The sequence below is a fragment of the Neopelma chrysocephalum genome, unplaced genomic scaffold (genome assembly GCF_003984885.1).
Source record: "Neopelma chrysocephalum unplaced genomic scaffold, ASM398488v2 Primary Assembly neopelma1_97102, whole genome shotgun sequence".
NCBI classification, from domain to species: Eukaryota; Metazoa; Chordata; class Aves; order Passeriformes; family Pipridae; genus Neopelma; species Neopelma chrysocephalum.
In genome coordinates, this window is record NW_020925744.1 from 480,378 (window position 1) to 497,099 (window position 16,722).

General features: G+C 41.3%; 1 protein-coding gene across 3 annotated transcripts in view; it reads left to right on the top strand.

Annotated features, from left to right (window-relative positions):
• The window catches only part of TNPO1 (transportin 1), a 68,234-nt gene that overhangs the window by 15,344 nt on the left and 36,168 nt on the right, over positions 1–16,722 (top strand). For all 3 annotated transcript variants that reach the window (XM_027671595.1, XM_027671593.1, XM_027671594.1), the window contains one exon: positions 2,194–2,269. In XM_027671595.1, the coding sequence (XP_027527396.1) occupies positions 2,194–2,269 (76 nt within the window). The remainder of the gene's footprint in view (positions 1–2,193; positions 2,270–16,722) is intronic.

Below are 16,722 nucleotides of genomic sequence, written 5' to 3' on the forward strand. Positions count from 1 at the left end.
TTTGGCCGTTGGGGGAGTATTTTAAATTTCCCCCCCCCCCCCCCCCTCCCTTTTCAAAGCCCGGGCTCTAGCGCGGCTCTGCTGGTATCTGCTGTTCTCCCGGGTTGCCCACGCTGCGCCAGCGCCCAGCCCCCAGCGCGGCGGGGCGGGAACGCGGCCCTCGCCCTTCTCGTCCCCCCGGGGGGTCGGAGGCGACCCGCGCGCGGTGCCCGCCACCCTTGCGGCACCGGGGGACGGGCAGGGGTTTCCCGAAGGAATCCGGCGCTGGGATTTGAGGCGAAAGCTGTAGCTGGCGGAGCTGCTGCCTGCGCGCCCTCGTGGTCCTACCGTCTCTGACACTGCGCATTTTGGTACGTGGTGAGGATGTTTCTGCTTGCCTAGAAGCCTAATCGTGAAATACTGCTCATTGCAGATGTTAAAATTCACGAAAAGGGGGAGATGTACTCACTGTAGCTTCTTGTGCTGCTTTGCAGTGCATTTGGTGTTAGTGTTGTGAGCTACTGGGATTTTTTACCCCTGCTTCCCTCCCCACCTCCAGGTCTCTCTTGATTGTAAAAGTGATGAATAGATTTTAAGAAGCAAGGATTGACAAAGCAAAATTTTAAATTAAGACTAATAGGCCTTAAAAAGGTATTAAAAAATACAGGCCTCGTTTATTGTCTCCTGCTCCTTGGACTAGCCATATAAGTGCTTGGAAATATCTAAAAGTGCTGAAATTCTATGAGGGATATGAGTTTCTCATCTTGATCCCTTTTTATATAAGGCATTTGCTTAAAGGGCTTCACAGAAAGCAACAGAATTAATTTTAGTTGGTAAGAACATGTGTATCTATATATATTTACATTATTGTAAGTGTTTAGCTTGAATCCAAATTTGCTCCACTTCTAGACTCTTGTAGCGAATGCAGTCAGGCTTAGGAAGGTTTCCCTTTTTATCTGAAAGGTGAAAGTAGATTTCATCTCAGTTGTCCTGTTCTTTCAGCTTTGTTTCAGATTTTTGAAACACAGTTGCTTCCTTTGAAATATCCGAAACAGAAGCATCCAATGGAGTGTTCTCATAATGCCTCAAACTTAACCTGGTGCTCTTTACTATTTGAAATACCTAAGTGTTAATAGCAACAGTGTTGCTAGTGTAGCTTTAGTGCAAAATTACATTTTAAAGCTCTCCTTCAAATAACATAATAGCATCCAGTTTGTTTATTGAAATATAGCAGTCTGTATTCGGGATGTAAAAGTGATGCTGTCTAGAAGTGGGGTAGAAATTGACTGAACCAAAGTCCTGTTAACTGATGTTTGTAATTCTTTTTCAATGGTAGTGGAAACTCCCTGCTGTGTTGATACCTGTGTTTTCCCGGAGGTCCTCATATGTTGGCTTGTAAAGGTTAGAGAAGTGGCACGGTTTTACCATTACTATACATTAGTTTGGGAAAATGTTCTAATACAACTTGACAGGTCATGTCCCATCATTTAAAAAAAAAAAAGAATGCCCTTTGAGACTGTTTCCACAAAAAATAGTGAGGACTGTTGTATTGCAGAATACTACTTAGCATATCCAAGCAGGGTGGTGATTAATGTTTTCAAATTTAAAGTACTCTCAGTCCATAATTTTTGGTAAAAAAACCCAAAGAACTCTGTGTGTTGATTCTATCATGCGCTTTCTTTATGATGATGTTTTGGCACATTTGGATGCTTAGATCTCAAATATAACAAAGTAGGGAGTAAGGTTAGCCAAAACCCAGTGTTAGCAAAGTTATGAATTGGTAAGGTTACAGATATTTTTCAAATCAAGATATTGTTTACCAAATAAGTGTTTTCTCATTAAGTTTCTGTTAAGTATTGCTCTTTCAGTTCTTTCTGCTTATTTCTGATACTTTTTGATCCATTGGGATTCACAGTTGTTAGTAATGTTCAACTGCCTGTTTTGGTGATATGGCTTTACAAATATTTTTAAGGATCTGTTAATTTCTGTGTCTGTCCCTGGATTTTTTAAGACTTCTCCATGAAAGCTACTGTATCAGCAGGAAAAGTACAGAAACTGTTTTTAGGTTGTTCATACTCTGTATATTGTGACCTTCTAGTCACAGCTGATTGAAGTGATATAGCAGTACATAACTCATTTAATAATCTCTGTATCCAGAAAGCTATAAATGCTCTATGTGAAGATTCAAATTTCCTTAACAGTTTCTCTCTTTAGAAACTAGAACAACTCAATCAGTATCCAGATTTCAACAACTACCTGATTTTTGTTCTCACGAAGTTGAAGTCTGAAGGTGAGTTCTTGAGATAGTGACTGTTTATTTTACTTATTTTTGCCTTTTTTTAATTTGTGTTATTTAGCTTCAAAGAAATAAAAAGCTGGTACCTCTAGGCAGTTTTCTGGTTGGTTGAATCACGTAGAACTCATTTATCCTCTCAGGACGCTCTGTGGGGAGAAAGTCTGATGACTTTTTTGTACTTGTAGTTTTACCCTTAGAATGTATTCCGTTTTAAATGTCCTATCAAATCTTCCCAGAAGTGCTGGAGCATCGTACCTCTGTTGGACTGCAGTTAAATTGTGAAATAACTGTGATGAATCATGACTATGTATGTTATAAAACATGCTGCTAAGTTCAGTTACAGTAATAATCTCCCTAGTAATGAGACTGCTAAATATTTTGAAGAATATGTATTAAAGTTGTCCGAAGATGTCTGTCGCGATATTCATTCTGAAGTTTTAATTGTAGTAAAATACAGTTAGAAATCAACTGGCTATTAAACTGTTGTTTTATTCTTATAAACATTACTACAAGCTGTATATGGCATAGTGTGTAGCCTCTACCAGTTGGTAAATTCAGACAATTCCTTGGTAGTGATCAGGGTGTGTGAAAGATTGTAATTTCAGTATGTCATAGCTACTGACTTAAGATGCCTTTGACAGAGAAAGGAAATTTGTTTCAAGATCTGTTTGACTGCATCTATCTTCTTTGCATGTGTTTGTAATCATTATGTTTGATTATTTGGGTTGTTTTCTAAGGTTTTTTTCCCTTAGTGTTGTGCTACCAGTGACGGCAGCCTAAGTGATATTCTGAGACTGTAGGTTGGCAGGCAAAGGCAAAAGATTTTATTATAAACAAACTTGTTCTTTTTATCTACTTTTTCTCTGTCCACGCGCTAATATAATGTATGTCACTGGTTAAGTGACATAAGTTCACGCATCTGTATCTCATCACTAATTGGTCTTTAGCTTCTGTGTGCGCGCCTCATCCTGTCTCCTGACAGGTCACCGGCATCTCTTCTCATGTCCAAACACATTCCTCTATCTACAACTGTTTTTCTTCTCTTTCTCACACTTTTCTTCTTAATGATGTTTTACTTGTTCCTTTGCCAGGCCACAGCTGTAGCTCAAGGTCAAAGCTGCCTTACTACAGCCAGTGCTTTTTCTGCCTTTTAGTGTTTGATATTGTGGTTTCTGAATACTTGTTTTTTACCTTTTGAATTAGATTTTATTATGTGTTGCTCTGTAACATTCAAAAATTGGCAAGAACATTTGTCTTAGGTTTTAACTAGTTTTGGTTGTTCTGTCAGCTTACTTTGGGAGGAGGGAAACAGAGAGGAGGATGAAAATATATTTTCCTGTTTCAAGGCTGGAGTATATCCCAGTGTTTTTGTTTATTCTGTATAGGAAGTCACTTGGTTATCTGTAAGGCCCTGGGGAAGTACCTTGAGTTTGAGAGAGAGAGTTTTTAACACCAGAGTCAGCCAGGATACTAAATCTTTAAGAAAGGAGCCAGTGTAGATACACCATGTACTTTATAGCATTATCAGAAAAATAACAAGCAGAGCAAGTCCAGTAGTGGGATATGGAGTCTGTATGAAGGATGTGACAAGAAGGGTGCTTCACTTTTTTTTTTTTTGTCCTTGAATTTGTTTTGTGACCCCTACACAATTTGCTACTTTGCCCTTCTTCGTCCACCATTTGGTTTTGCTAATTTATCTGTAAATGAAAATACATGCACTGTTAGTGTAGCTATTCCTTTTTGGTTTGGAAGGTAAAAAACCTCACAGATAATGTGGTGACACAGCCCTGCTCTTAGTGTTGGTTTTGTGGTTTTTCTTCTCCTGGTCCCCTGAGCTGAGCTCAGAATCCAGTGGTCTTCTGTATTGTGTTAATAATTTGTCTTCTGGAGTGCCTGGATATTGCTTTTTCTTCTCAGATCATTTTGTGTGTTTTATGTGTGGTTGACTGAAATATGTCCATTGTCATTCACTGGGACATGGTTAGTTTTGCACAGTTTCTGTAAAGACTTGCATTCATCTCTCTCTCCTCTGTCCATGAGGCTCTCAGTGGGACCTAGGCTAATGGGAAAATATTGAGACAAATACATGATGGTCTTGATACTTTCTGCTGGCCTGTATAACTGCAGTTATCTATCCTGTTGCGGTTATACAAAGCTTTTGTGATTGTGATCTTGTGATTGTGCTTTAGCGACTGACTCTCCACCCTGTCCAAACATGGGAACTCTAGAATTTGGTCTCAGTGGAGTGTTATCTCAGTGGATTGGTTGGTCATGGCCTGGTTTAGGGCTATTACAGTCTAGAATCAGAGTCCTTGAGATGATTTTTTACTCTGAAGGTGAATAAGCAGGAATCAAGAGCAGTGCTTTAGTACTATTGTTGTCATAGCCTTTCAGGATGGTCTTTTAAGTTTATTTCCAAAATACATTGGATTTTTGTCAACCAGTTCAAGATAGAGCAGTGTCTCTGCAATTCTTGATCTTGTTCATGTGATGAGTTAGTCATTCAGAGTACCTTACTGTACATGAAACATTACCATGGAGACAGCTTCTGTCCCCACCTCACTCCCTCCCCTCCTTCTCCCTGCCAAGTTTTTGTTTCAGCAGAATTCTTCCCAGATGGTAATTTATGTTCTGATAATCCTGACACTAATAATTCATGTAGTTTTGCACATAGAATTTGAAACAGCTTTTTTTAAGCTGGGATCCGAAGTGGTCTTATGGGTTTGATGTGAATGGTTTCTGCTGAGTCTGAAATTTAAACTTCATCTGGACAGCAGTTTTCATGAGTCCATTCCATTATGAACTTTCTTGGCCTGGTGGTATTGAAAGATCTTTGAAGCTAAGCAAGAAAAAGACCTTTATGTGAGGTCAGGTGTTAATTTGCCAGCTACACATTTCAGGAAGGTGTCTTTGGGATTAATCTAGAAAAGTGGTTCAGGAGCTTTAACTGTTAAATTAAAAGAAAAGCTCCCCTACCACTCCCCCCCAATACAATCACCACACATTAATGTCACCATTAAATATACAAAAATAATTTTCAAGCAGTGAATCTGATTGCATTACCATTCAGAAGTCATCAGATTAGTGTGCCCTTATAGTTTACAATACTGCATACCATATATAGTGTCCTACTTAAACAGTAGCAAAACATTTTTTTTTTGAAGTTCAGATATATGAAAAATTACAAAAAGAGTTTTACTAATCAATGCATAAAGTAACTGAGGTCCCTAAATATCTCAAGGGAAAAACAGAGTCAAAGAATATGCTGAGTTGGAAAGGACTCATAAGGATCATTGAGTCCAAGTCCTGGCCTTGCCTAGGACAGCCTCAAAAACCATACCATGTGTCTGAAAGCATTGTCCAAACGCTCCTTGAACTCTGTCAGGCTGGTGCTGTGACCAGTCCCTGGGGAACCTGTTCCAGTGCCCAACCACCTTCTGGGGGAAGAATGTTTTTCTCATATCTAGCCTAAACCTCCCCTGACACAACTTAAGGCCGTTCCTTCAGGTCCTGTCACTGGTCACCACAGAGAAGAGATCAGTGCCTGCCCCTCCTCTTCCCCTCATGAGGAAGTTGTAGACTTCAATGAGGTCTCCTGTCAGTCTCCTCCAGGCTGAACAGACCAAGTGACCTCAGCTGCTCCTCATACAGCTTCCTCTAAAGGCCCTTCACCATCTTCGTTACCCTCCTTTGGACACTCTCTAAGAGCTTAATATCTTTCTTATTTTGTGGTGCCCCAAACTGCACACAATAGTCAAGGTGAGGCCACCCCAGTGCAGAGCAGAGTGGGACAATCCCGTCCCTTGACCGGCTGGGGATGCTTTGCCTGATGCCCCCCAGGACACGGTTGTCCCTCCCGGCTGCCAGGGCACTGCTGACTCAGATTCAACTTGCCATCAACCAGGACCCTCACATGCCTGTCTGTGGGGCTGCTCTCCAGCCTCTTGTTCCTCAGTCTGTACTTACCTCCAGAGTTGCCCCATCCCAGGTGCAGAATCCGGAATTTGTTAAACTTCAAGCAGTTAGTGATTGTCCTGCCCTCCAATTTGTCTTGGTGTCTCTGCAGGGCCTCCCTGTCATTGAAGGAGTCAGCAGCTCCTCCCAGTTTGGCAAACTTGCTTAGTTTACCTATCAGGAGATAATTATTTTATCAGATCACTAAAAATTCCATGGTTTTCCCCAATATGCTGGCTAATTATTCCTTTCCATGCTTCTGTAGGGATATCGTAGTGCAGGTTTAAGAAAAAAGCTTTTCCTAATGGATTATTTGTTTAAAGTCTTGAAAGAAAATTAGTTGGGTTGTGGATTGTGTTATGTGATTCAGTGCTTCTGGGATGCTTTCCTGAAGCTCCATATTCTGAACATCCAGAATCAGGAGTATGGGATCTCCATTATTGTTTCTTTCCCTGTCCCTGAAGCCCATACTAGGAAAGCATTGCTACATCATTACCTGAAGCTCAACTAGTCTTAGATAATGTCTGGTTTGGCCTTCAAATAAATCTTTAGGGGTAAGTTGGAGGTATTTAGCCAGCTATTTCAAACCATTCCTTATTGTGTCTTACAAACTGAATATAGTCTACTGCAATGGGTATTTCTTTGTATGCTTTTTTAAAAATTAAACTCTCTTACTCAGTGATGTTTGGTGGGTTTCTTGTGTCAAACCTAAGTGTACTTAAAATACCAGTATCAAGCATTCCTATGGGGTGTTGTCCTACAGAAAGGGAAAGTGTTGCTGGTATTTCTAAAGGCACATCTGTTCACCAAGCAGTATTTAATTCAATGCAGTTCTGATGTGCCTCCTACTTGAAAGGCTGTGTGCTGGTCTGATTTGGTCTGTGATGGCTCCTAGGAAGCAATATCACCACCTCTTTCTAGATTTTCAGAAAGCATACTTTCTGTGAGGCCTTAGGATGATAAAACCATTTCAGTGTGTTTGTTAGCTTGCAGTGCTGGGCCAGGTGCAATTGGATAGCTGACCACTTTCATGAAGCCAAATCTGGCCTAATAAAGGAATGCCCATTACCACTTCTCATGTACAAATTAAAACACCTTTCCTTTAATGTCAGAAGGGAGTGAAACCCAGAAAAAAAACCCAAATACTTTTAATGTTACTGATAGTAGTACCCACAGTATTTTTACCAGAACTGAGTTTGTTTACTGTCTACAGAAAACACACATCTTGATTCCACAGTTTGATGCTAATAATAGGCTAAGCATTACTCCTGCTTTTGCAAAGCATTTTAAACTCCTTTCTTCTCCTTCAGTAATGACATAATTCTCTCCCTTCAGAACTGCATGAAGCTCAGGCACTCAGCTTTGCCTTCTGCTTTGAACAGGCATTCAGGAACAACTGTGCTATGACAGAGTTACATAATCATCAAAGAATGATAGAATGGTTTGGGTTGAAAGGGACAGTAAAGATTAGTTCCAACTCCTCTGCCATGGGCAGGGATGCATGCAGCCCATTACATCAGATTACTCAGGGCCTATCCAACCCAACCTTGAACACTTCCGGGGATGGGGCATGCACTACTTCTCTGGGCAACCTATTCTAGTGCCTCACTATCCTCTGAGTAAAGAATCTCTTCCTAGCATCTAATCTTTTAGTTTAAAAACATTCTTCCTGTCCTATCAATGTCTGCCAGTGGAAGAGATCGCTCTCCTTCTTTTGAGTACTGAAAGGCTGCAGCTGAGGTCTCCCAAAAGCCTTCTCTTCTCCAGGCTGAACAAACCCAGTTTGCTCAGCCTTTCCTTATAGGAGAGGTGCTCCATCCCTGTAACCATCTTGGGGGCCTTGCTTCAACAGGTTGATGCCCTTCCTATGCTGGGAACCCCGGAGCTGGATACAGTGCTCCCGGTGGGGTCTCTCTAGAGCAGCATAGAGGGGTGGAATCACCTCCCTCGACCTGCTGCCCACGCTGCCTTTGATGCAGCCCAGGATGTGTTTGGCTTTATGGGCAGTGAGCACACATTGTTGGGTCATGTGCCATGACCACTTTTTATCCGTGAGAGCCTTCAAGTCCTTCTCTGCAGGACTGCTCTCAATGGCTTCTTCTCCCAGTCTGTATTTGTATTTGTGTCTGGGATTGCCCTGACCCACATGCAGCAACTCCACTTGGACTTGTTCAGCCTTATGAGGTTCTTGTGGGCCCAATTCTAAACTTGTCCAATTCTCTCTGGATGGCACCCCTTCCTTCTGTTGTGTCAACTGCACCACTCAGCTTCATGTCATCTGCAAACCTGAGGGGGTGTTTGATCCCAGATAACAACAGTGACTGCAGTCTGCACTCAGCTCCATGTAGGGAGTTTATAACAGCTTAGCCTTACAGCGGTGGACTGGGCAACATCACTTTCCAGTAAGGTTGTCTGCTTTATCTGAAGTCTCACACACTGGCTGCTCAAGCAAGTGTAGATTCAACAGGACAAATTTTTATTTTGGTATCTCCAAGGACAAAGCAGTCACATAACTTCAAGTTATGGATGATCTTCTCTCAATCAGTAGATACACTACTGATAAGAGGTAGCTCTGACTGGCAAACTGTAAGTCTCTTGAGCTTTAAGCATTCCAAAATGGCAAGTGCTCCCAATTTTCTCATTTTCCTCTCCAGAAAGAAAGGAGGCTGATGAAGTTGTAGGTAGAAACTGAAAACTAAAGAGACTGAAGATGGATTTCTAATTGCTCAGAAGAGAAAGAGCAGCCTGGTCACACAGCAAAGCTTCTTTTTCACTGGTACTCTTAGCCTTCCTAGTAAGAACTCTAATGTAGCCAAAAAAAAAGACAAAAGGATCTAAGTTCTTAAAATAGTAACAAAAATGAAAATGAAAGATTAAATGTATAAAGGTATATTGAATTAAAAGTAGTCTGTGCTCTCCATTTTATTGCTACTAGCTACTTAGGAAGAACACCTCCACTAGTGCCAAAATTATGTTCTGATGTTTACCAGAGAGCAACCTAATACTGCTAATTGAAAATCTGATTATAGTGTCCAGAAAAGTCTGCCAGAATTTAAAAAAAAAAAAAATAAAAGGAAATGCACCGAGTATAGCCCTAGGAAGTAAAAAGGAGAAGATTTTCTTTTCATTAATAGTGCATTAAGAGCATATTAGGGGAAGAAGCCTTACTGGCAAGTAAGGATATCAGAGAAACAAAGCAATCCGGCCATAAAACAAGACTTATGCTTGCATACTACCACACAACTTTCTCTTAAGCTATACCTATAGAATATAGAAGGAGAAGTAGTCAAAAATTCCGCTGGGAAGCACCCTGTAGAGCACCAATGTTGTTAGTGCCCTGTAATTTGTGTTTCCCAATACTCAGCAGTTTGTACTGGGTTCTGAGTTACTCAATTTGATAACACAGCCTTATTTTACTCATCCAAGTAATCCTTCTACTAACAGCTGTTCAAATGACAGATTGTCACATATTTTAATATATACCATTCACCTTTGATATATTCAGATAGTGACAAAACTTCTACTCCTCCGACCAGGTCATTTCTTCAGATGAATTAATGACTCTAAATATGTATTCTCTCACTGCCAGATGCTGCCTAAGCAAATTCCATTGCAAACCTCATAATTTCCTTTTCCTATGCACTTGACTAAGTGCAGAAGTCCATGTTGTCATCCTCCCCCCGGCCCTCAAAAAATAAATGCCAAAGAAGAGATGACGTTACTTTTAAAATGTTCTCAAACTACAGCACTGTCCTGCATTTGTTATGTAGCTTGGGACCTTTTAGTGAATCGTGCTCCCATTATGCTGAATCTGTGTTTCTTATTAATGATTCTTCTACTCTTAATAGAATTCTAGCACTGATTTAACTGCTGCAGTAGGAGACGATACATAAAATTACATGAGAGAGGAAAAGTGCTGAGGCACCCAGTTTGTGGAGGTTTGGTAGAGAAGCTGAAAGTAGGAATGAAACCAAAGGATTAGTTCTTTAAACTTTTCCTGGTTTTGCAAGCCTGTAGAGATGTACAAATTTTGGCATTCTAATTGATGTGTGTTCATTATTAGTTAGAATACAGAATCTTCCATAACTAACTGTAGTGGGTTGACCTGGCTGGATGCCAGGTGCCCGCCAAAGCCGCTCTGTCATTCTCCTCCTCAGCTGGACACGGGAGAGAGAATATAACAAAAGTCTCATGGGTTGAGATAAGGACAGGGAGAGATCAGTCACCAATTACTGACTCTGGCAAAACAGACTCAACTTGGGGAAATTAGTTCAACTTATTACCAGTCAAAACAGAGTAAGGTAATGAGAAATAAAGCCAAATCTTAAAAACACCTTTCCTCCCATCCCTCCATTCTTCCAGGGCTTAACTTTACTCCCACTTTTCTCTACCTCCTGTCCCCCACTGGTGCAGGGGGATGGAAAATGGGGCCTGTTGTTAGTTCATCATATGTTGTCTCTGCTGCTCCTTCCTCCTCAGGGGGAGCACTCCTCATATTCATCCCCAGCTCCCGTGTGCAGTCCCTCCCACAGGAGGCAGTCCCCCACAGCCCTTTCAAACCTGAGTCTTTTCCACACACTGCAGTTCTCCACAAGCTGTCCAGTGGGGAACCCTTCCATGGGGTGCAGTCCTTCAGGAACAGACACTGGTACCAGCATGGGCTTCCCACAGGGTCACAGCCTCCTTCAGGCATCCATCTGCTCTGGTCTGGGTCCTCCACGGCTGCAGGTGGATATCTGCTCCCTCCATGGGCTGCAGGGGGACCTACTGTCTCACCATGGTCTGCAGGGGAATCTGCTCCACTGCCTGGAGAACCTCCTGCCCCTTCTTCCTCACTGACCTTGGTGTCTGCAAGGCTGTTTCTCTCACATATTCTCACTTCTCTCTTCTCTGGCTGCAATTGCTCTTGCACAGTAACTCTTTTCCCTTCTTAAATCAGAGAATCACAGAATCATAGAATATGCTGAGTTGGAAGGGACCCATCAGGATCATCAAGTCCAACTCCTGGCCCTCCATAGGACAGCCCATGAATCACACCATGTGCCTGAAAGCATTGTCCAAACACTTCTTGGACTGACAGGCTTGGTGCTGTGACCACTTCCCTGAGAAACCTGTTCCAGTGCTCAACCACCCTCTGGGTGAAAATCATTTTCTTTATAGCCAGCCTAAATCTCCCGACTCAGCTTCATGCAATTTCCTTCAGTCCTGTCACTGGTCATGAGAGTGAAGAGATCAGCACCTACTTCTTTGCTGTTATCCCAAAGGTGATACCATCACTGCTGATAGGCTTACCCTTAGCTAGCAGCAGGTCTGTCTTGGAGCTGTTTGTCACTGGCTCTGTTTGACTTGGGGGAAACTTCTGGCAGCTTCTCAGAGAAGCCACCTCTGCATCTCCCACCCTGCTACCAAAACCTTGCCAGATAAACTCAGTGCACTAACCAACAAGTTAATTGTTGATCAGCAGTTCAATACTCTTCCCATATTGTCCATAGTTCACTTTTATTTACAACACTGTCTTCAGAAGCAGAGCTGTTGCTACTTACTATTCAGTAAATATGCAAAACTCAGCATCAGCAGAACATTTCCAGCTTTGTTTTGGTGCCTTATGGACATTCCTTAGCTTAGGCAATTGTGTTAAATTATTTTCCATGACTCATGAGTCAATTGAGAGCACTGATTAATTTCAGACTAGTCGCTATGTTTCAAGGTCATTGATGTGTTCAAATACACTGAATGTTTTGAAATATCATCACTCCACCCTCTGAGATGATAGTAAACCATATCAGTTTAAGTCAAAAGTGTTATACTTAAAGTATAGTCTAGAATCAAAAAAAGCAGGAATTTTTGCTGCCAAGAAGCTCATTAAGCTGTTTCTGTATCGTATTCTTATATATTAGGACAGAAGAAATTAATTTTCTGCTTCCCATACTACATTGCTGTGGTGGGATCCTTATTTTTTTATTTTACCTCTTTTAACTGAGACAGTCTCATTAATGCATCAGAAATCTTCATGTGAAAGTGACATTAGTCACTGTCAATACACATTTTGTATTTGTAGATAGTAAATCTATATTGCTACTTGAAACATAGAATGACAGCTTATTTCTGAGAAAGACTTTACAGCTTTAAGATAGAGATTGATAGGCAGTTAAAGTCTCACCCCAACATTTAATGTTGCCAATATCACAAGAGTAATTCAGCAAAATATAACCATGCTCATAAATCGTTGTATCACAGCTTGTGAATAGACAAATGCTATTCTCATCTGAGGTGGGTTGACCCTAGCTGGATGCCAGGTACCCACTAAAGCCACTCTCTCACTCTCCCTCTGCAACTGGACAGGAGAGAGAGAAAAAAACAGCTAAGGATTCATGAGTTGAGATAACAGCTGGGAGAGGTCACTTACGGGTTACCTTCATGGGCAAAACAGACTCAAAGTGGGGATAGTACTTAAACTTACTACTAACAGGATAAGAGCCAAAGAGTGAGAAATAAAAGTCTTAAAAACACCTTCCCCCCATCCCTCCTTCCTTCCATCTTCTCCCTCCCCCACCCAGTGGTGCAAGGGGATGGGGAATGGGGGTTATGGTCAGTTGTTGTTTCTGCTCCTGCTCAGAGAGAGGAGTCCTTCCCCTGCTCCCGTGGGGTCCCTCCCACGGGAGACAGTCCTTGATGGACCTCTCCAGCGTGAGTCCATCCCTCAGGCAGCAGTTCTTCCCAAACTGCTGTCCTGTGGGTCACTCCTCCATGGGGTGCTGTCCTTCATGAATGAGCTGTACCAACGTGGGTCCCCCACAGGGGCCACAAGTCCTGCCTGGGAAAAACCTGCTCCAGCACGGGCTTCCCTCTCCACAGGCTGCAGGTCTCCAGCAGGACCCTGCTCCATCTGGGGCCTCCCATGGGGTCACAGCCAGCTTCATGCATCCACCTGCTCCAGCATGGGCTTCTCCATGGGCTGCAGGTGGGTCTCTGCACCCCGATGTTCCTCCATGGGCTGCAGGGGCACAGCTGCTGTACCATGGTCTGCACCACGGGCTGCAGGGTCTCAGCTCCAGCTCCCGGAACACCTCCTGCCCCTCCTTCTGCACTGATCTTGGTGTGTGCATTGTTGTTGCCATGTTCTCACTCTGCTCTTCCCTGGCTGGAATTCTTTCTGCGCCATAACCTTCTATTCTTAAATATGTTATCACAGAGGCGTTACTATTACTCCTGATTGGCTTGGCCTTGGCCAGTGGCAGGAAGTCGGTCCTGAAGCCGGCTGGCATTGGCTTCATGGGACAGGGGGAGATTCTAGCAGCTTCTAATAGAAGCCACCCCTGTAGCCCCCCCCCGTAGCCATCATCCCAGTCACTTAATTCTTTTAGCAATCTAGCGTAGCGCAGGAAGGACATGGACCAACAGGTCTAACAAGAGCAGGTCCAGAGGAGGGCCACAAAGATGATCAGAGGGTTGGAGCACCTCTACTATGAGGAAAGGCTGAGAGAGCTGGCATTGTTCAGCCTGGGAAAGAGGTGGCTTTGGGAAGACCTTACTGCAGCCTTTCAGTACTTAGTAGAGGACCCATGAGAAAGACAGGAAAAAATTTAACAGGGACAAGGTGTGATAGGACAAGGTGTAATGATATTAAACTAAAAGAGAGTTGGTTTAGATAAGGAAGAAGTTTTTTAGAATGTGGGTGGTAGGACACTGGAACAGGTTTGTCTAGAAAAGTTGTGAATGCCCCATCTCTCAAAACATTCAAGGTCAGATTGGATGGGGCTCTAAGCAACCTAGTCTAGTTGAAGATGTCCTTGCCCATGGTGAGGGAGTTGGATGAGATAACCTTCAGAGGTGCCTTCCACCCCAAACTATTCTATGATTCTAAAAGGCGTGGTGAAACATAGCTCACGGGGACTTGAGTTACAAAAACCTGTTGCTTTCACATATGCACCCTGTATCATACAAATCCTCATTAGAGGAAATACGACTGTTTAAGGACACACTTTAGTTCTTAAAAGCACTGCAGTAGCCCTAGAATAATTAGTATGTGCGTTATGTGCATATGCATCCATTTGCTCTGTAAAGCAATTGAAAATTTGCTGAGAACCAAATGATGATTATGTTATATGGTTTTATTATAAAGTGAGGCAATGTGAGAGAGGAATCTTCAACTGATGAACTGTTTTAGCACCAAAGATGATACCAAATGCAAGAGGTCTGTCTCACTTTCCTTCTTTTTTTTGTACTTTAGGTTCTTATCCACTCTCTATACTTCCAGGTTGACTGAGATAGAAGGAGGCAAGACTGCGAGCTTTTTTGATGACTGAAGCATATAGCTGTCAGAACTAATCATAGAATCTATGAAGATTGAGGAGTGTCTTACTCAGCTCCTAGGCCATCAGCTTGTAATCTTGGTGTTACAGCAAAAACTCCATCCAGACCTATATTACTATGGAACACTCTGGTTTCCATAAATATCTTTGTGCAGTCGTATTAGAAGATTTTTTCTCAAACTAAGATTTCGGCTATGGTGTGATTTGTTTGGGATTTTTTTAATGCTCGAAAATCAGATTCTGTGCTGCTTCTCTGTCTGAAGTGGTTGGTGTTTGTTTAGCACAAAGTCCTTCTTTGTGATTTCTGCTTGTCACCTCTCAGTGTGGTGATAATTGTTTTTGCTTTTTGTTTTTAATCTTTATTCTTGCTTCGTTACTTCTTTTTCATTTGTCAGAGATGCAACTTCCACTGTGAATCACATGGAATCTTTGTTGCAGATAACTGGGATAATCACGTGCTATGAAGAATAGTCTTTTTGTTATCTTGCCTGAAGGACTGGATTAAAGATGTTTCAAGCTGCTGCATACCCTAGGATAGTTTATGAAGGAAAAAAATGGTCCTGAAGTTTCACCTTAATGTGACCTTGATTTTTATCTAAACCAACTGACTAATCTGTCTGTTTCTGACACAGGGAACTTAATAGTGTGTGTATCTCTGCTTGGTTAAATTGAAACTGTTGCCTTATCCATTTTGTAGCTGTAGCCAGGCATTCTAAAAGATTAATGTTTTTCTTTAGTGCACTACTTAGTATTTTCATTCTAGAGTTTATAGTGGCTGATTTAGTGTATTCTAATCAGACTTTGGTTGTCACTCTGATTTCTTTCACCCCACGAAGATACTGATAGCTGATACAGATTTACAGTAATTGTACAGTATTGTATTTAGTATCTGTGGTTGCTGCTGCTGTTTTGTTGTAGCTTGCAAGGTTTTAAAACGTGGAAATTAAAGAAGTCCCTTGGCTTCTTTTCTCGCCAGGCATAACTTTAAATCATAGTAATAATTTATGGAGGATTGGATTTCTTGAAGATGTCTGTGTACCTATCACTGGATGACAGCTCCGTAAAACAATCGGAGTTTGATGTACTATAGTGGTGTAAGAGTTGGTGTGAAGATTTCACTTTTGATTCAGAGAGTATATCAAGCAAACTTGAGACTGATAAAGAGCTCAAGCGATAACTTCTTTCTTTAGGTCAATCTCTACCATATCTTTACCGATAATATCTTTGAAACTTTTTAAACGTTTACAGAATTACTTGATTTGACTTGCCAAGTAACAATCCTACTACAGCTCACAAATAAGTTCTGTAGTTGGGAAAAGTCTGTCCATGCATACAGTCTTTAGTATTTTATTTAAAATAATAAACCCTTTCTTCCCTCCTTCTCCATTCTCCCAGAAAAGTTTCTGGCCCTTGAAATGCAGTACTGTGCAAGTGAAATAAGTTTTAATTTTTACATTTTTTAGAAGTTGGTGAGTATTTAAAACAGTAGGTAAAGTTGTAGAATTGTTTCAAATATGTATTCATTGGATGGCTTCATGGTTTATAAACTTACTGAATTCCAAAGATTATACTTGTTTATGTATCAATGCATTCATAGTTATGGAGCATTATAACTGATTCTTCTTTAGGAGAACTGAAATATGAACATTAAAAAAAAGATTAAAAATTATGTGATGGCAGTGGTTTTATCACTCAAAATCAGTTTATAAAAATGAATTTTAATTTCTGATCAGCTAAACAAACTCCTCACTTCTGAAAAGTGGTATTTCTATGCTAACTATAATATAAAGTGTCCAGTGTCTGTCGGTCATTGCAGTGTACTGAGAGTCTTGGTGTTGTGAAGAAGTAACTTTAGTTTGAAAGTACTTTAAATTTGAGAGTTGTATCTCTTATTTTGCTTATCCTTATTTCTCTTAGAATATTAATAGTTTCAAAGGGCTGGAATAGATCCATGGGTAAACTAATTCTTGGCACAAAAGAAGTTTCCTTATTTCACGCAAATCAGCACCTTATACAAAAAAGTCAAACAGGTGATTAAAATGCTGATTAAAAGTAGCTTCCAGTGCTGATTTGGGTTGCTGTAAACTGAATTTAAGTTTTCTTATACTGCAAACTAATACTTTCTATATAGAACATTCAGATCTCTCTTTCAGCATATTTCAGAACTAATACCAAGTTACT